This window comes from Cupressus sempervirens, chromosome 4 (assembly GCF_028749045.1).
Source record: "Cupressus sempervirens isolate cs-2001-9-10 chromosome 4, ASM2874904v1, whole genome shotgun sequence".
NCBI lineage: Eukaryota > Viridiplantae > Streptophyta > Pinopsida > Cupressales > Cupressaceae > Cupressus > Cupressus sempervirens.
The window spans coordinates 8,217,037-8,238,471 of NC_143121.1; the positions used below are offsets into that span (position 1 = coordinate 8,217,037).

At 34.8% G+C, this 21,435-nt stretch overlaps 1 protein-coding gene across 1 annotated transcript in view; it reads right to left on the reverse strand.

The window, feature by feature from the left end:
- LOC149559668 (uncharacterized) overlaps nt 1-20,974 on the reverse strand; it is a 216,412-nt gene extending 195,438 nt beyond the window's left edge. The window contains exon 1 of the mRNA XM_089824247.1: nt 20,483-20,974. Within this exon, the coding sequence (XP_089680373.1) occupies nt 20,653-20,904 (252 nt within the window). The 5' untranslated portion in view covers nt 20,905-20,974 and the 3' untranslated portion in view covers nt 20,483-20,652. The remainder of the gene's footprint in view (nt 1-20,482) is intronic.
- Between the last annotated feature and the right edge of the window lie 461 nt (nt 20,975-21,435).

The following is a 21,435-nucleotide window of genomic DNA, read 5'->3' on the forward strand; positions in this document are numbered from 1 at the left end:
GGTTTTATTCATTCTTTTTATCATAATCTCTCTCACTTATTGTCATTACTTTATTCAATTATTTCTATTTCAACAAAAATATGGAAATTATGCCCCATAATGTGGTTCATAGTAGTTGTGTGAAGAGGATTGAAAATGCTAAGAAGGGAAGACATTTGAATGTTTTAAATATACATCTGTCAATGTTACTTACCATAATTGCTTCATATAAAACATGTATATGAATCGTTCTATGATAGGAGAATAGATTTTTGAGTGAAAAAAATATTCTAGATCTCAAACTCTAAGGTTCTTATTTTTCCAATAGTTGTAGCTAAGGATACCATTTGAAGTTCCAAAGCTGATTTTGCTCATTGTGATGTCACACCCACAAGGACATTCATTACTAATCTTTTCATATCCTTAATTATTTTCTTCTATTTGATGTCCACTTGACCATGATTTTTGATGTATTTAGATATTTTCCAAAAAAGGGGGGTTGACCCTATCATATAGAGGACTAGAGAGCAGCCAGTAGTTACCCCCTACTATCTAACCAATCCCTTTTCTAGACATCAAAAAAATTATAATGTTTAATACCATAGTATTATACTCCAAAATTTTAGTATCAACCATATTGATCCTAAAATACATACTATGCGAAAAAATAATATAGCGGTAGATATTGTGAGAACTACTAATAAAATGATTAATATCCATATTAACTAAAAGTGCCACAAAGGGCATAGAGTTCATAGTTAACCATAACATTAACAAAAACAAAATAAAAGTAGGAACATGGACTAGCTTCCCTCCTCCTCCAGGTCTTCCTACTCCCTTTTTTTGTGATGTGGAGTGTAATCAAACTTAGAGATTTATTTGGCATGATTTTCCTCCAGATTATTTCTATGGGGGTTTGCCCCCTAGACGGGATCAAGGTAGTGTGCTTCTGTGGGATCCTAGGGCAGCACCCTAGGTGCACTCCCTATCGCAGTATAGGGTGGGGTTGAGGGGCAGTGCCCCCATGGGGGTTTTCGAGGGTAGTGTCCTTGAGGCAAAAAATGCCCTTATATTCTAAAAGGCGTCAACTATTATTTTCCTATTATTCTAGCCCTAATTTTGTAATTGGCAAAAGTTTCTGTAAAAGGTCTTACGGTTAGGTATTTCATTATGATAATGTCAATATTGTAGCTTCTTGTAGTGATATTGAGTTGTAAGGGATTATGGATTGAAATTAGGTTGTAATCACTGGATCATAATAATATTAGACTTGATGTTGGTGGATGTAGCCCAAGGATTGGGTGAACCACATTAAATCTTAGTTTCTTGTGTTCTCTTATGTGCAATCTAATATTTTCCAGTATTGGTTATACTTTCATGTAACTATTATTTCTATTTAAGGTTAATCCTAACAAGTGGTATCAGAGCCAAGCAATCATCATTTTATTATTATTATTTTTAGCTAGATCATCATTATTTTTTAAATTTATTTTTAGTGATCCTCTACAGGACGGTCTCACGGTTGAGTGGGAGTCTTATGATTGAGTGGGAGTGATGGAAGATGAGGGTAAGCTAAGGGTTGAAATTTTTCATGGGTAGAACTTTTAGTTATGAAAAATGCAAATAGAGGACTATCTTTATCATAAGAATTTATGGAAGCTATTGGAAGGAAAAACCAATAATTAGGGATCTATGACAAATGACGACTAGGATCTTTTGGACAAAAAGGCACTTCAAAGTATTCGATTATACCTAGCACCATCGGTGGCATTTAATATTAAAAAAGTGAAGACAATAGAAGAGTTCATGCAAACCCTAGAAAAACTATATGAAAAGCCAGGTCCAGTTCAAACAAGATATTTCTCATGAGGTATTTATTTAATATAAAAATGATAGAAAGTGTATCTATTACAAATCATTTAAACAAGTTTAAAACTATTACTGGTCAGTTATCTTCTGTGGGTATCAATTTTGATGAAGAAATTAGGGCTTTCTTGATTTTGTGTTCTTTGCCTAAAAGTTGGAATGGCCTTGTAATGTTTGTAAGTAATTTTGTTTCTGGATCTAGTACCCTAAAATATCATGATTTGATCGGTTTTATTTTAAGTGAGGAAACTTTTAGGAAAACCTTAGGTGGATCTACATCAAGAAGTGCTTTGAATACACAAAGCAAAGGCAGAATGACTAAGAGAGGAAATATTTCTAGAAATCATGGGAAATGAAGAGGAAAGTCAAAGGGGAAGAGTTCTCAATCCATAGGACCAAGACATTATTGGTACTACGAAAAATTAGGGCATAAGAAGCAAGATTGTAGGACTCAAAAGAAAAATGAAGGAGGTAAACCAAAAGGGAATAAGGAGGCAAATGTGGTAAGTAAAAAATTCAAAGAGGATTTCTATCTTTAGAAAGTGTTGATGATTCATGGGTTTTAGATTATGGTGCTTCATTTCATGCTACATCTCATAGAGGTTATTTCATTGATTATGTCCAAGGGGATTTTAGGCTTGTTTACTTGGGGGATAATGAACCCTGTCAAATTGTTGGAAAGAGAAAAATTAAGATGAAGTTCTAGAATGGGACTCATTGGCTACTACATGAGGTAAGACGTGTTCCAAGGCTAAGTTGGAATTTAATTTCAGTAGGGCAACTTAGTGATGAGGTTTGTTTAGTTACTTTTAATAATAAAAATTGGGAGTTTCAAAAGGTTCCCTTGTAGTAGAAAAAGGTGTGAAAGTAGCACCTTATATCTTTGTATAGGTCATATTGTTGCTTCTACTTTAATTGTTTTAGAGAAAAATGAATGTTCAAGAATAGTTGCTACAGTTGAGTAGGAAGAACAAATAGCTACTATAGATTTTGATATAGTGTTGTGGCAAAAAAACATGGGCACATGAGTGAGAAAGGTATAAAAGTACTTTATTCAAAGAAAGTTTTACCAGGTCCAAAATGTGTTAATATGGATTTCTATGAAATTTTTGTGTATGTAAAAAAAAAGAGAGTGGGTTTTGTGAAGATTGGGAAGGAAAATAAAAGTGAGAAATTAGAGCTTGTGCATATAGATGTATGCACACCAGCACAAGTATCTTTTCTTGGCGGCTCTCATTATTATGTTACATTTATTGATGATGCAACTAGAAAAGTATGGGTTTATTTCCTTTAATCAAAATGTAATATATTTCAAACTTTTAAGAAATGGAAATGCTTGGTCGAAAATGAGACTGGAAAGAAATTAAAATGTCTCATATTTAATAATGGTGGTGAGTATCATAGTCATGAATTTGAAGATTATTACTCTGCTAATGGTATTCATAGATGGAAAATCGTTCCAAGGACTCCATAGGAAAATGTAGTGGTAGAACACATGAACATGACTATAATGGAGTGTTCAAGAAGCATGAGGTTGCATTTAGGTTTTCCCTTAAACATGTGGGAGGAGGCTATTAATACTATTGTATATTTGATTAATAGAGGTCCCTCTACTCCTTTGGGTTGTGGTATTCTAGAGGAAGCATTGACTGGTAAGAAGGTGAGTTATTCTTTTCTCAAAACCTTTGGTTGTGAAACATTTTCTAATATAGATTCTCAAAGTAGAACCAAACTAGAAGCTAAGTTAAAGAAATGTGTATTTTATGGATATGACATTAATGAATTTGGTTATAGGCTTTGGATTTTTAAAATCATGAAATTGTAAGAAGCAGGCTTTATCATATTCAATGATAAAGTGTTGTACAAAGATCTTTTACAACAACATGAGAAGAAAGAAAATGATTATGTAGTGCTTGATGATACTCCAAAAGCTAATGTTCCAAAAATTCCTTATGATGCACAACAACTAAAAAAACAAATACCACACATCCCAGTGAATGTTTAGATGATCAACAAGGATGAGTAGACCTCTAGAAACATTTCCTCCTTCCTTGTATTTTATTTTACTTACTAATATTTTTGAACCTGAATATTATGATGAAGCTATGCAATTGGATACAAAGATTTAGTAGGAGTTTACAATAAAAGAAGAAATGGACTCTTTGCTGAAAAATAAGACATGGAATTTATACATGTTGCCTACAGGTGAAAAGGATTTATAGAATAAGTGGGTTTACAGGTCGAAAGAAGAGGATGGAGGTAAGAAAATATTTAAAGTGAGATTAGTTGTAACTAGATTTACATAGAAAAAAGGCATCAATTTTGATGATATATTCTCTCTTGTTGTTAAAATGACTTCTATTCACATTATTTTAAGCATTATGGCTATTGAAGATTTGCATTTGGAGCATTTTGATGTTAAAATGACCTTCCTTCATGGTGATTTGGATGAATAGATATATATGCCACAACCATGGGGATTTGAGGTCAAAGGTAAGGAGAATTTAATGTGCAGATTGAAGAAAAGTTTATATGGCTTGAAGCAAGCACCTTGAAAATGGTAAATGAAATTTGACAGTTTTGTGCATGAGCATGGATATGGTACGTGTTATTTAGATCATTGTGTTTATTTTAAGAGTTTGGATGATGACAACTACATTATTTTATGCTTATGTGTTGATGGTATGCTTGTATCTAGGTCTAACATGGATCATATTAAGCAGTTAAACTGCTAGTTAGCACATGCATTTGCTATGAAGGATTTGGGGGAGCAAAAAAAATCCTTGGTATGATGATTTGCAGAGATAGGAAGAATAAGAAATTGGCATTATCTCAAGATGATTATATTGAGAAGGTGTTGCAACTTTTCTCTATGGAGAATGCTAAAGTTGTCAGCACACCATACGTGGTCATTTGAAGTTGACTAAGGAGATGTGTCCCAAGACACAAAAAGAGGAGAATAAGATGTCCAAGGTACCTTATGCTTCAAATGTAGGAAGCTTGTTGTATGCTATGGTATGTACTAGGCCAGATATTGCACATGCAGTGGGAGTTGTTAGAAGGTATATGAGTCATCCAAGAATTGAGCACTAGAATGTAGTTAAATGGATTCTCAGATATATATGAGGAACATTCAGTAAGTTTTTACACTTTGTGGGCTCTACTATTGATTTACAAGGTTATGTTGACTCAAATTTGGGAGGGGATATTGATACCAAGTGGAGTACTATAGGTTACGTATTTACTATTGGTGGGGTAGCTGTGAGTTGGGTTTCTAGATTATAGAAGGTTAATGCTTTATCCACTACAGAGGCAAAGTATACTACTGCTATAGAGGTAGCTAAGGAGATGATATGGCTTTAGTTCTTCTTGGAAGAATTGGGACACCCTTAGAAGGATAATTATTTTCTTATAGATAGTCAGAGTGTCATTCATCTTGCAAAGAATTCATCTCTACATTCAAAGACAAAACACATTTAGTTATGTTACCATTTCATTCATTCAGTTTTGGATGATGGATAGCTAAAGTTGGACAAGATACATACAGATGTCAATCCAATAGATGTGTTTACAAAGGTAGTGACAAGGGAGAAGTTGAATTCCTCTTCAATTGTGGTTGGTCTTCTGGACTGAATAGAATAAAAGAACAACAGAGTCTAGGGTGATTTGATATTCTAGTGGGACCTACAGGTTTAGTAGTGCTATGATCAGTCTCCAAGTGGGAGGTTATTGTTGTGGAGTCTGATCAATCTCCAAGTGGGAGATTGTTGTGATCTGAAATCCAATTAGATTCAGAGGTTTCTTCAACATGATTTCCCTCCAAATTATTTCTACAGGGGTGTGGGGGTAGCGGCCTCAAGACAGGATCAAGGGGCAATGCCCCAGGTGTGCTCAGGTCGAGGGGCAATGCCCTTGCAGGGGTTTTGGTAGGCAACGCCCCTAAAGAAAAAAATGCCCTTATATTGTAAAAGGCAATGGCTGTTATTTTTCTATTATTCTAGCCCTTATTTTGTAGGAAGCAAAAAATTGTATAAAAATGCTTAGGGTTAGGGATTTCATTATGATAATGATGATATTGTAGCTTCTTGTGGTGGTATCAAGTTGTAATAGATTACGGATTGTAATCAAGTTATAATCTCTAGATCATAATAATATTAGACTTTTTGTTGGTGGATGTAGCCCAGGGACTATGTGAACCACATTAGATCTTGGTGTCTTGTGTTCTCTTATATGTGATCTAATATTCTTTGGAATTGGTTATATTTACATATAACTATTATTTCTCTCTGAGGTTAATCTTAACACTTTTCATCAAGATCCTCCATGGCCACTTTCTCCACCTCCACCTTGAAGGGATTCTCTAGCAGAGTCTTGAGCCACTCATCCACCAAGAACTTGTAGAGGGAGTGGATGGTCTCGCTCTCTTTTCTTGCGTCCTTCTCATTCTTGTTTACCTACAAAAAATAAAGTGTGGTGGTCATTGAATGCATGACTTTCATAGAGAAATCCACAAGGGGTTCAACCTTCTAACATGAGGTTTCCTGATTTTAGGTTAGGTCATGCATCAACTTATCTAGCCTATCTAGCTGGGTTTTACTTTGATCCTGCCCATAGCTATGATATCTCTTCTTCCCCCTACCCTTGGCAGCATCCTTCATTGATGATTTGATATCTCCCCACAAGCTTTTATCTGAGGACAGGTTGGCTTCCAAGATGTCCATATGTGGGAAGGGCTTCGAATATTTTTATCGCCAGAGCCAGGGTGAATAACCTTCCTCTTCCTTCTAGTGGATCTCCTTTCACTCTCTATGGACTCAAAACTCACCTTTTTTTTGAGGGATGTCTTAAATATTTCCATTTTAAGCCTTTTGATGGAACTCCTAGCAGCTTTATTACTCCACCCAGTATCAGTATCAGAGTCAATAACATTGATGTCTTTCCTATTACTTAGGACCATTTTGTTCACCTTATTTGAGGTAGAACAAGGGCTCGGGTTCATGGAGACTTGGGGAGTAACTATGGCAAGGGGATTAATAAGAAGGGGGTCAGTTGAGGGCTAGTTGGAACTTGTAAAGTTTAAACATGAAGGGCTAGTGCAAGATATAAAAGGTTCTTCCTTCCTACCTCTCTTTCCTAACATTAAATACAATATTCTCCATCAAATGCAAAATAAGGTGCAGGAAGGAAATCAGGTCATGGTTCCTGAAATGGTTTAAAGTAGGAAAGAGGTAATAATACAACACCTAAAACTAATCTTTGAGAGTTATTCAAAGCATAATGGCATAACATACAATGTCCCAAGGTTTGGGTAGGTCCTCCCTCAAAAAACCACACTGCATTGCAAATAGGATCTTCCTTAGGGCGGAAGGATTTTCTCAAAGATTATTTCATCAGAAACCTTGGCCTTGAGAGACAACCCACCAACTATCATGATGAACCCCTCCATAATTTAAAAAACCACCCCATGAATGTTCACCTTCCTATTATTCCAAGTGTGCCAAATCCTACTCTTGAGAGACAACCCACCAACTATCATGATGAGCTCCTCCATCATTTCAAAAACCACCCCATGAATGTTCACCTTCCTATTATTCCAAGTGTTGAAAAATTGCAAGGGCACATGTGCTCATTATACCCTTCAATTCCTTCCATGAATGGAAACAAACCACCTTCCCATAGATAAACCCATACTACCTCTCTATCCCTAATATAGTCCTAAATATTATTTAGTTTAATGTGGTTGTGGGCACCCATGTCTTCACTAAGTTCAATCACCAAATCCTTAGTTTGCATCAACATGCCCTTGTTGCAGAATATAACTCAAAAGTTGGAGTAGTTTAAAGATATAATGCTAGCAATGAGCTTAAGAAAGAAATCGATTCTCATCATACAATCACAAGGCTTCACATTTTCCAATCCCCCTCTAGCTTGAGTATGTGTGAATAGTACCTTTCCTATCAAAGTTAACCATTGCCACCTATGCATTGAGTGTGGCAGAAGGAAATTGTCATTATCATTATTCACAACTCTTGTCCTTGGCAGTTTTATCTTTATGACTAAATCCATGCAGATCATCCTCTCACCATAGTAAATAATGCTCATGGTGAGGGAACCCCAAATGTAAATAAACACAAATCCTTTTGAAATATTTCCATGGACTTTAAGGTTTTTAATTCTTGGATTCTTCTGCCCACCTGGATCCACACCAATATGCCACTTATTATACTTCATTAAATAGCACCACAAAGAGCATGTTCACTTTTCACCATCATTTGTGTGGATGATGGGGTTTAGCTGAAGTTATCCTATTTCTTTATTCCTTCCACGTTATGACCAACTTTGGCTAGGTCATCTGCAACTCGGTTGCCTTCCCTATAGATGTGGTTCATGTGGACTTCATGAAGTGCATTCAATAGTATGTGGATTTCCTCTATTGCCTCTTTTATATTCTAACTACCCCTACCTTCACCCTTCACAATATTGATAATTAACATTAAATCTCCCACATAGAGAAAATCTCCCTCCAAACCTCCATACAAAAGGGACAATGTATGAGAAGGTGTTGAATGAATTCTGCTACATTGTAACATAAAATATAGGAGTTAGCCAGATGGAATCCTCTCCTTTGCATATTAGCAATGGTGAGGATTGCCCCGTGTAGAATTGTCCACCAAAATTATTTTATCCTTGGCAGGATCCAAGGGTGCCAAACATTTTTCAATTCTCCCAGGGCTTCACCTCCCTCAAGACAAAAACTATAAGTAGATTTCACTGTGAACTTCTAAGAGGTCATAAGTTTCCATATCAAAGAATCATCCAATGGGATTTACGGGATATGAAAATTCTAAAACATCTCTTGAAGCTTCATACGTAGCCTCATTCAAGGATTTTCCTTATTGTAAAGTCTTTTCCAGTTTATATCAAGGGTAATGTAGTTACAAACTAGGGTACAATATTACATGGTACATGAATCTCTTAGAGGTTAGAACTTGGTGTACACAAGGGGGCCATCTTGGAGATAATGATCTTCCTAGAAGTCAATATTGTTCCCATTCCCCAACACCTAGTGAGTACCCTTCTTTAGAATTCTACGGGTTTGCAGAACATTGTTCCAAATTTTGATCCTGGGCAGGCCATCATTGTCCAAAGATGTTGATGCAACAAGTCACCACTCACATACTTAGCCATGAAAATACCACACCAACTACTCAAGGATCTCATTAGTCTCCATCCAACCCTAGTCAAGAGGGCCTTATTTAAATTCCCAATTCTTCTAATATTTAGCCACCTATAGGACTTACATTTACAGATTTTATACTAGCTTACTAAACTTATTCTAGTCTTATCCTCTGTTCCAAACTAAAAAAAATTATTTGAATTTTTTCAATAATCTCTTTATATCTATGTAGGAGTATAAAAATAGAAATGAAGTACATAGGGATGCCCTATAAGGAGGCCAAGGGAAGCTAAAGTTTCCCTACACAGCTTAGTATTTTTCCTTTCTAGCCCTTAAGCTTCCTATGTACACATTTTGCCAACTCATTCTAGTACTATGAGGAGACTTCTATTATTGTGAGAGGGAGACCAAGATATGAATCTGGTAAGTTCACCTCCTAGCATTACCAAAATTTTGGTAACTTTCCTCCTTACATCATTATCTATATTAACAAAATACACTTTTCTTTTTTGATAATTTATACACTATCCCAAAACCATGTCATTCTAGTTAAGAAGCATCTTCAAAGCTCTAGCTTCATGAATATAAGATAGGCCAAATAGGAAGGTGTCATTGACAAATTGTTAGTACACTTGTAGGAAGTTTGAGGATGCAAGCTGATGTAGGGGCATCTAAGGTTCCTAAAGGTTTAAGCATTTTATAGGAGGAGTGGTGTTTGATCATTATTGATTGTGTTGTGGCTGAGGTATGTGGTTGTTATTGGTTTCTCGACACCTATTATGCTCGAAAGGTTTTGGTTGCTCGACTTGTATAGGTTGTTCGACATGCACTGGGTGCTCAACATGCATTGGGAGCTTGGCATGCACTAGGAGCTTGGAATGTACTTGGAGCTCCGTAGTGTTTTGGGAGTTTGTTAATTCTTAGCTTGATCTTTCTTATGCTCATCTTGGTTTTGGTTCCTGTTGGTGCCGAGTTGTCTATGAGCCAACTTTGGGTATTTAATTTGTGTTGTAGCTGACTTGTGGCTCAACATATATTTAATGTAAGGGATTTAATTTAATTTTTTTTGAACTAGGACAACTTGTAGCTTAGTCTGGTATAAGTAGGGGGGTTTTGTGGAGTCTTTAGTGAGGATGATCCATCACGAAGACTTTAGAAGATGCAAACTCAAAAATAAGGAGATTTCTTGGTGGGCTTGCGAGCACAACTTAAAATTTCCTTGGTGGTTTTCTTCTAGAGTGCAGATCTAGACTAGTTGGGAGTAGTGTTTGTGTTGGGTCTTCTAGGATCTTGTAGAACTATTTTGCAATTGTTTTTGTATTTGGCCCTGACCTAGAAGGCCATACAATTGAGCATATTGCATGTAAACATTTGTTTTATGAATAAAGTCTTATGATTTGGCATTAGATCTTGCATTTTTTTTGCATTGTTGTAGTGATTTTTTAGGGGCTTCGACATCTCCTTTGGGGATTCTCCTGCCTTGCACTATGTTAGGTGGTATTAGAGAGAGGGTTTTCCTAAGTGTGTAGATAGATTATCAAAGCTGAGGCAATTTGCACCAGGACTAGGGTTGAGAGAAGTTGATCTAAGAAGATCTTGATCTGGTGGTGGATTGTTCTTTCTACTATCCTAGATCTCTTGGTTCTAAGGTAGAAGATCATGGTTCTCAGTTGCAATTACAGAGGACTTGCAGATGGATCAATGGATGTGAAGATGGAATGCTGATATTGTTGAGGCATGATTGCAAAGAGTTTATGGATTGTAGATTCATGTTCATGGACTTGTGATGTGGTTCTCAATTGTTCATATGATGTGGTAGGTTGTGATCTGACTTGCAAATAATTCATGTTTATCATAAGGAGTGTGGGAAGGATTTTTTGTAGAGGTTTTGTGAAGATCAAGTGAGAGATGGCTCTAAGAGGATTGGACCTTGGGATGATTGTGAATCTTTGTGATGTGGTGGAAGGGAGGTTTTCTGAGATGTCTGCTCAGTTTGAAGCTAGCTCAGATGCTTGAGTTAAGCATGGGATGAGGAAGGAATTCCATAGATGTTTGTTGAGTTGGAGTCTACCAATCTAGAAGAGAGTTGTCTAGCTGGTTAGAAGATTTGTTCAAGAGAAAAGAGGGCATGGCAAGGTTGAGGTAGAAGTTAGTTTTGTTGATCAATTTGTGGAGTCTAATATAGAACCTATAGAGAAACTTGACATTGTTGCTAAGGATATTCCTAACCTTGTTGATGTTGGGATGGATATTGGTTTTCATGATCAGTTGGTTGGGTCTAACTTGGAGATTATAGAGCATCTTATTTTGAGAAACGAGATTGCTGGTGTTGAGAGTTTGGCATATGTTGTTGAGGGGTTAAACATATTACTATTGATATAGAGTTTTTTGTTGCCAGTGTGGATTCACTAGTTATTGTTGTAGATGTGAATTTGTTAGTGAAGCATTATGTTCAGCTTGTTGCTAGGAGTGAGCATGTTGAATGGATAATTGAGATTCTATTGTTTGACAGATGGATGCAGTTGTGGATGATTTGCATGTTGATTTTCTTATCCCTATTGGAGTGGAAGCCTTTGGTGAAGATGAAGATAGTTGTGGATTTTTCATTGAGCATAACAGTATGTGATACACTTTTCTTTGTACCCTAGGAGTCTGATGCAGGGGCATCTAAGGTTCTTGAAGTTTGAAGCATTTTTATAGGAGTGGTGCTCGGTCACTACTGGTTGTGTTGTGGCTGAGGTGCTCAATTGTCATTAGTTTCTCAACACCTATTATTCTCAGTAGGTGTTCATTTCTTGGCTTGTATGGTTTTCTTGGCATGCACAGGGTGCTCGACATGCACTGGTAGCTTGACATGCATTGGGAGCTCGACAATGCTTGGGAGTTTGTTGATGCTTGGCTTGGTCTTTCTAATGATCGGCTAGGTCTTGGTTCCTGTTGCTCTTGAGTTGTCTATGAGTCAACTTTGGGTATTTAATTTATCTTTGAGCCAACTTTGGGTATTTAATTTGTGTTGTAGCCAAGTTGTGGCTCAACATGTATTTAATGTAAGGAATTTGACTTAATTTGTTATGAAATGGGCTAACTTGTGGCTTAGTTTAGTATACGTAGGGGTGTTTTATAGAGTCTTTAGTGAGGATGATCCATCTTGGAGAAGAGGATGTGAATATTGAAGAGGTAGTAGCTGTAGCTTGAAAACTAGGAGATTGCTTGGTGGGCTTGCGAGCAGAAGTTAAGATTTCCTTGGTGGTTTTCTTCCAAAGTGTAGATCTAGACTAGTTGGGATTGGTGTTTGAGTTGGATCTTATGGGATCTTGTAGAATTGTTTTGTAATTGTTGTTGTATTTGTCCCTAACCCAGAAGGCCTTATAGTCAGGCAGATTGCATGTAAATAGTTGTAATGCACTTAGTAACTACTACCCTCATGGGTGGTAATGACCACGTCTAGAATGTATCTACTAGTGACAAAACCATTATGGTATGGACCTACATATAAACTTATCAAGCATGGGCTTAATGCAATTTACCACGATCTTAGAGAGGATCTTATAAATTGTGTTGCAAAGGATTATGGGTCTAAATTCATTGAGATGTCATGGTCTCTCCATCTTTGGTATAACATTATGAAAGTTTGGTTAAGTTCCTTTACCAGCATGCCTATTCTCACAAAGTCAACAATAGCATGAGAAATATCATACTTGACAATATCCCAAAACTCCTAAAAAATGTAGGGGGAAACCTCTCTAGCCCTGGGCCTTGAACTAGTTCATCCTAAACATAGCTTTTCACACTTCCTCCTCCATAACCTTGTCAATCAAGGCATTGTAAATAAATGTATTGAATTAAAAAATAATTAAAATTTGATATTTTAACTATAAAAGATATATGATACCCACCATAAAATCATGATTTTTTAATACATGTTATTAATCTCTTTATTTTTTCATATGTTTTCTTATTAGAATATTCACTTTTAATATTATTATAAATACCTACTACATATAACAAAAATAATTCGGGATAGTTCCCTTCCTTAGAAAATGTTTGATGGTTATCCTCTTAAGAAAGATGCTTTATCTAGGATTGAGGAAACCACCACTGCCTTAGTAAAGAAGAACAAGGATTTGAAGGAAAAGTTTAATAGGTTGTCAAATTTCTTTATTTTTGTCATGCACTTAGTAACTGCTACCCTATATCTTCTTCAGAATGGAAAGGAGGAGAGCAATGATGCTAAAGATAGGGAGACTACTTGTTCTCTCTATAGCTTGTTGGTAGATAATTTCCTATAGATATTGAACCCTATATAAAGATAAGTAGAGTTAGCTACTAGTTCCTTTCTTTTTATATTTTATATTTTTATGCTTTTTAAAAAAAAATGTTTTTATGCTTATGATTTATGCTACGCCCTTAATATTGGTGTATATAGGGTTAAGAATAGTAAACTTGTGGCTATCTTAATCCTTAACTCAGCCATGTTATCATTATTATATATTATTATTTAGGTAGGTTAGCCTAGGTGTTATGTTGGGTTGTGTCTATTCAACCTAAGCATAATTAGGTATATATAGGAGGTTGTGAATTTTTTTTCAAGATCATATTGTGAAGTGTGTTCTCATTGGAGATGTTTGGATGTTGCCCCCTCGAAGTGGCATATTACTCTCAGTTATTATCAAGTATATATAATATTTCATATTATTTCTTCTATTTTCTTAGTTATTTCATTACAAGTGGTACCAGAGCATGATCTTGGCACCATAGAGGTAAGATTTTTTCTCCACATTGGGGTGATTTTGGAAAGAGCATAACTTTAAGATTTTACTGAATTTTTGAAAGATTTTTAAAGGGTTTTTGAAGACTATATAAAAGAAGCTATAGTCCAAAATTTAAAGAAATTGAAGCAAATTATTTCCAAATTACTATTTCTACCAAATTTATTGAGATCTACATATCTCTCACATCCTTCTAAATTGGAGTATAACTTGTATTGGGTTTTTAAATAGATAGTAGAGGAGCTTACATTTTAAAGCTTGGAGAAATTGAAGCAAAAATAAGCAAGTTATTACAAAATTAGGTAAATTTTCTTTCAAGGCAGCAAATTTACCAATTTTTTAAAAAAAATTCTAAGCGTATCTTGGCCCTAGTAAGTTACAGTAAATTTTTTTAAAAAAAATAGACAATTTATATTTCATTTATCAGATTTATTTCAAAAATATTGGTTTCCATCATGCTAGGGCCTCCAACAAGGGGCAAAAAGAATTCTACCACACCAAGAAAATCTTCTAATCAAGAATGGGAAACGACAGAGGATAGTAATCCCAATGAGGAAATAAGTAAGTTCGAGGAAGAGGTTGAGAGGGATATGTGTGACCTACGAGGAGATATATCAAATATAAGAAGAATGTTAAGTACCTATATGAATGAAACAAGGAAGGAGTTGTTAAGAAATCAAGGTGAAACCTTCAAGTAAACTAATAGTGACACAAATTTTTATACTCCTATGGGATCTAGGAATTTTTTTCCAAAGGTGGATATGTACAAATTCGATGGCAAGGATCCTCTAACATGGATAAATCAAATGAATAATTTTTTTGAGGTACACCAAACCCCATATGGACAAGACGTCACAATGGTTACCTTATATCTAGAACTAGATCAATTTATTTGGTATCACTGGCTTTGTACTCATAGGAGGAAAAAGGGTCTCATTGTATCATGGTCAATTTTTATAGAAGAACTCCAAGCATAATATAACAATAATGTGACAAAAAACTTCTTTAGCCAACTTGCTAAGCTTCAATAAACAGGGTCAGTTATGGATTATATTCTAAAATTCTAAAATCTATCCTTAAGAGTGGATACAATTACAAAGGAGAACTTGAATGATTTATTCTTGGGTGGTCTCAAGGATCACATTCAACATGAGGTATGCATGTTTAGTCCTAGGTCAATAAATGAGTCTTTTATATTGGCATGTAGGGTAGAGTAGAAGTTCTTGATTCCTAGAAAGAAAGGGGCTAATTTGACAAGAGAAAAAGGTTATTCAACACCTTATCTTCCTTAACCTATTGGGTTGACTCTAGAACAAATTGACCTGAGAAAAGAGGAGAAATATTTTGTTTGAATTGTAATAGAAAATATAGTTGAGGACATAAATGTAGTGAAAAAAAATTATTCTATATTGAAGGTCCAAGTGAGGAAGAAGAGGATGATCCCATATCTGAGGAGGATAGGGAGTCAGGTGAGGAATCACATGATTTTCAACCAATCATTTCTTTTCATACACTTTCAGGTTTCAGTATACCACAAGCTCTCAAGGTAGTGGGTTTCTTAAAGAAGAAGAAAGTAATAGTGTTGATTAACTAAAGTACTACTCATAATTTCATCAACAAAAAGTTGGAAACTGTTCTAAATTGTTTTATATATCCAACCCTAGAGTTTCAGGTTTTGATTGTAGATGGGGGCATAGTTAGTTGTTCAGGGAAGTCTCACAACATCAAATTATCCATGGGATATTATCAACTTGATACCCCAATGTATGCAATATCAATGGGTGTGGCATATATAATTTTGGGAGTACAATAGCTTACTACATTGTGAACAATTGAGATGAACTTACAAGAACTATTCGTGTGATTTCAATTGAAAGGAAAGGTAGTGGAGCGAAGGGGATTGAAAGAAAAATCCCCACAGATTGTAAGCTCTCATCAAATGCAAAGTTTCTTAAGAAAGGAGCAAATAGACTTGTGGCCCAGCTATGCTCATTAGAAGTCTCTCAATCTAATTCTCTTGTCCAGATTTACAAGCAATAATTGATCATCACTTAGTGATTCTTGGAGATATGCCTAAAGGAATTCCTCCTAAGAGGGATCATGATCATGCCATACAACTAGTTCCAAGGAGCCAGCCACCAAACATTAGGCCTTATAGGTACTCACACATAAAAAAAAGTGAGATACAAAAAATTGTTGAGGAAATGCTAGAGGTATGAATTATCAGGCATAGCCAAAGTGCTCACTCCTCAGCTCTTGTGATGGTGCATAAGAAGGATGAAACTTGGTGCATGTGTCCAAATTATAGAGTGCTCAACAAGTACACCATTAAAGATAAGTTTCCTAATCTAGTCATTAATGATATTCTAAATGAATTAAATGGAGCTATGTATTTTACCAAGTTAGATCTTAGATCGGGTTATCACCAAATTAGATTAAGGAGGAAGATATTTGAAGGACAACATTTCAAACTCATGAGGGTCATTATGAATTTGTAGCTATGTCTTTCAGTCTTACTAGTGCACCATCTACATTCCAAAGTTTCATGAATTCCATTTTTAAGAAGTTCTTGAGAAAGTTTGTGTTAGTGTTTTTTGATGATATATTAATTTATAGCAAGACTTGGGAAGAAAATTTTTAGCATGTAGATCAAGCATTGCAATTACTTGAAGATCATCAATGCTATGCTAAGCCATCCACGTGTGATTTTGGTCTTAAGGAGGTAGAGTATTTGGGACGCATAGTTTCACATAAAGGAGTAAAGGAGGACCCTAACAAAATTAAGGCTATCATGGAATGACCTATTCCAAAAACCATTAAGAAGCTAAGGGGTTTCTTGGTATTGACAGGGTACTATAGAAGATTTATGAAAAATTATGGTTGTATAGATGTACCCCTTACCACTGTATTGAAGAAGGATTGTTTTCGTTGGAATGAATCTAGTAATGTAACATTTGAGTAGTTGGAGAAGGCTATGTGTACAACTCCAGTGTCAACCACTCTAGACTTCACCAAGGAATTCATTGTGGAATGTGATTCTTCTAAAAATGGGATAGGAGTAGTTATTATGCAAAGAGGTCAACCAATTGCTTTTGAGAGTCGTAAATTAAAAGGTAAAAATCAACTCAAACCTATTTATGAGAAGAAAATGCTAGAAATCCTTGATGTAGTTAAAAAATGGAGGTTTATTTAATGGGTTGACACTTCAAGGTTAAGACAAATCATGATAGCCTAAAATATTTTTTGGAACAAAGACTATCTTCAGAAGAGCAACATAAATGGGTCACTAAGATGTTGGTATATGACTTTGAAATTGTATACAAGAAAGGGAAGGAAAATATTGTGGCTGATTCACTTTCCAAGAAGGATAAAAAAAATGGACCCTTATTCTGTGCCCTTTCGATATTACAAGAAAATTGGGTGGTAGAAGCCAAAGAAGAGTGGAAAAATGATGTTGCAACAAGTAATCTCATCCAACAAATAAAAAATGACCCTAGTAGTTCATATAAGTTTTGTTTAAAGGGGCATATTCTTTGGTAAAAAGAGCATTTGTATCTCTAGAAGAATTCCACTCTTAAACACAAGATTCTCAAAGAACTACATGAGTCTCCAATTAGTGGTCATTTAGGATTTTTGAAGACATATCATCGGGTCAAGCAAGATTTTTTTTGCGAAGGGCTAAAAGGTGATGTTCAAAAATTTGTGGTTGAATGTTTTGTTTGTTAAAGAAATAAGGGGGAAACAATTAAGACATTGGATCTCTTGTAGCCTTTATCTATTCCTAGCCAACATTGGGAAGAGGTATCCATGGACTTCATTACAGGGCTTCCCAAATCCAAAGGTCATAATGTCATCACGGTAGTAGTTGATCACCTCACTAAATATGCACATTTAATTGCATTATCATATCCTTTTATAGAAAGTATAGTAGAAAAGGTTTTCTTGGAGAATATCCAAAAGGTACATGGTACACCTAAAGTTATTTTCAGTGGTCATGATCCTACCTTTACTAGTCACTTTTAGAAAGATTTATTCTCATGTTTGGGTACTCAGTTGGCTCATAATTCTTCATATCATCCTCAATTAGATGGGCAAATTGAGGGCGTTAATAAATGTTTGGAAGGATATCTACATTGTTTCACTTTAGAAAAACAATCTCAATGGGTAGATTGGCTAGCTCGTGTAGAATGGTGGTACAATATTTATGTTAATAGCTCATCAAAAATGTCTCCATTTTGGCACTTTATGGATATCATTCTCCTTCCATCACATTACCATTAAAGGTGTCACCAATATTCCAGGTAGTAGAGGACAACTTACTTCATCAATAATAGGTGCTTTTAGGACATAAGGAGAATTTAGCTATGACACAGAATCAAATGAAACAATAAGGGAACCAACATTGTAGTGAAAGAAATTTTGAAGTTGGGGACTAGGTCTTCTTGAGATTGCAACCTTATAAAAAAATCTCAATGAAGCAACAAAAAAAGAATAATAATTTGTTTGCAAGATATTATGGACCATACCAAATCATGCAAAAGATTGATAGTATTGCCTACAATCTCAAGTTGCCATCAGCAACAAAGATACTTCTAGTTTTTCATGTTTCTTGTTTGAAGAAGGTAATTTGGTAGAATATTCCTACTCAAACAATACTACCAGAGCTTGATGAAGAAGGAAGAATAATTTTGGAACCAGAGTGCATTCTTCAAACATGCACGAAGAAGCTAAGGAATAGAACCATCACTCAGTATTTCATTCAATGGAAGAACTTACTAGTTGAAGAGGCCACATGAGAGGATGAGGAGTTCATTCAAAAGAATCCACACTTGGCTAGAATTAAGGACAATGCTTCTTTCAAGAGAGGGCGCATGCTATGGCCTTAATATTGGTGCATATGGGGTTGTGAATAGTCAACTTGTGGCTATCTTAATCCTTAATTAAGTCACATGCTATCATTATTATATTATTATTTAGTTAGGTAGGTCAACCTAGGTGTTATGTAGGGTTGTGTTTATTCAACCTAAGCATAATTAGGTATATATAGGAGGTTTTGAGTCTTATTTCAAGATCATATTGTGAAATGTGTCCTCATTGGAGATATTCAGAGGTTGGTCGCTCAAAGTGGCATAGTACTCTCAGTTATTATCAAGTATATATAATATTTCATATTATTTTTTCTATTGTGCAAGTTATATCATTACAACTTATTGTATAGCCCATAGGACACTTTTTGCTAGACATGGTTTATTGCAGGATGGATTAAATGGGCTAGGTTTATTTTATTTTTTATTTTTTTATGCTTAGGTTTTTGTATTTTAATGCTTATGGTTTACTATATGGTCCATGGGGCTCTTTCTGGTAGACATGGTTTATGTCTAGATGGATTAACTGGGCTAGGTTTATTGGTATTCATGGTATTTTGATAACTATAAACTAAAGTAGCTTTATTTATAGAAATACTTTAATTTGGGGGCTTTTGATAATAAGGAAGTGCGTAGGTTAATCTAATGGAAATAACTTATTGATGATGTTTAGCTAAGATTTTTGTTGTCTTTGGATGAGGCCCCACTTTGACTATTTTTAATATAAAAAATAATTGTGATATAATACAAAAAGGAACTTAATATATTTTAATTATTTAATTGTAAAAAATGAAATCCTAAATTTTCAGTTCAATAAATTAAAAATAATTTTCTTTCTTACCTAAAATTAAATATAATTTTATAATAGAAAATAATACACTTTAAAAAAAAAAATTTACAATTATACTCAAATATTAAAAAGATCAAATTATAGGAGCAAACTAAGGTGCAATGAAAAAAAAAGATTTTGAACATCTTTAAAAAAATCAAAAGATTTATCAAAATATTTATTAATAAATTATTTACTTATAAAATGCTAATCTAGTATAAGTTTCTTTGGCTCTCTTTTAAAATCATATATAGCTTATTTATAGCTTTTACTTGCAATCTGACAACCCCCATCTTTTTCAGTTTTAAAGATGATATTGTCTTATAGTATAATTTGAATTTGAAAAAAAGAAAGAAAAAGATAACCGATTTTTTTTAAAAATAAAGATAGATAGCTTATAATTTAAACCTATTGCCTTCATAATCTATATCTCATGTGAATTGGTGAAGTTACCCACTAGATCTAGTTATAACTAATGTAATGGTAAACAATTTAAGATTTAGATATTAAGAACAACAAGCCAAATTTTAGCATTCTATTGATTAAAATTTTATCAATTATTAAAAAGTAATCATACAAAAATTAAGACATTGCAAAGTGTTGATTTATAAAATATACACTTCAAATGTAATATTAAATTTTAAATTAATTTATCCTTTTAATATATCTTTGTGAATAATAAGAACCCTCATCTTTTCCACCAGATAATATTTTTGTACAATAAAATTTGGGAAAAAATAAATCAAGACAGATCTGTATTACTAGAGCATTTTTCACAATTTATTTATTTTACATAGAATAGCCTATGATTTACTCCAAGACTAAAATTTTAAGAACAAGACAAGTTTAAACATTTGAACTGCCACAGCCACGATCGCTTGCACAGAGTCTCAGCACAGATTGAAACAATATGATTCTCAAACATGGGAACCTTTTTTCATTGAAGAAATTACAATGGGCCACATTTGCAAATGCATGGCCTAGTAGATTTCTCCACCATTACAAGAACATAAACATCCCCTTATTATTATGCAATACCATATAAGCTTAAATACATAGCACCCAGTGCACATTCAGGGACATCTGAACATAGCATACATATATAAAACATAAAAGGAAGCTACTGCTGGTTTTTCCCTTCTATAATATATAAAACATAAATACCTTCTACAGGCCTTCCTTCTTCTGTCCGGGAAGCTTTTCCTTTATCTTGTCAACCATACCAACCTTCTCTTGTTTCTCACAATGCATATCTTGGCCTTGGCCTTGCCCTTCTTTCTTCTGTCCAGGAATCTTCTCCTTTATCTTGTCCATGAAACCTCCTTCCTTTTGCTGCTGCTGCTGCTGACCCATCTTTTCCTCTTTGTTCTTCCCAAAAAGGCCACGTTCCTGCTGCTCTGGTGCATTTGAGTCCGCCATTACTATAAACTTCACAAATGCAAGAATAAGAAGTGAAGTGAAGCTCACAAGTGAGAGTGTTTGATCGAAATGGTTATGACGGAGCCGACTATTTATAGGGTTTCAGCAGAATGGGTGCGCTGTTTCACGCTGCCAGGTAACACGTTGTCGGTGGTATAAATATCTTATATCACGTATTGGGATAAACATCTAGATAAGCTCAAGAGGATGGCTTTTATGTTCACGGGGCTCCATGTAGTGAGTGCAATTTTATATCTACGTAGTTTATTGGATGGCAAAATTTGACGACTTTGAGGTGAATAACCCATTTACGTGTTCATTTATCGTGGGCAACGCATAGAGACAAGCACCTTGTCTTTATCGTCCACTGTACTGTACACTGCCTTCCTTCCAAGAACTATCTTGGAAAGGATGATTCTGCTAGATGTAATTGGATAATCGGAGATTAATTTTGATAAATAAATGATAATACTAATAAAAAAGAAAAATATTTGATTTTAATGATAACAATAGTGATTTGATATTGGAATC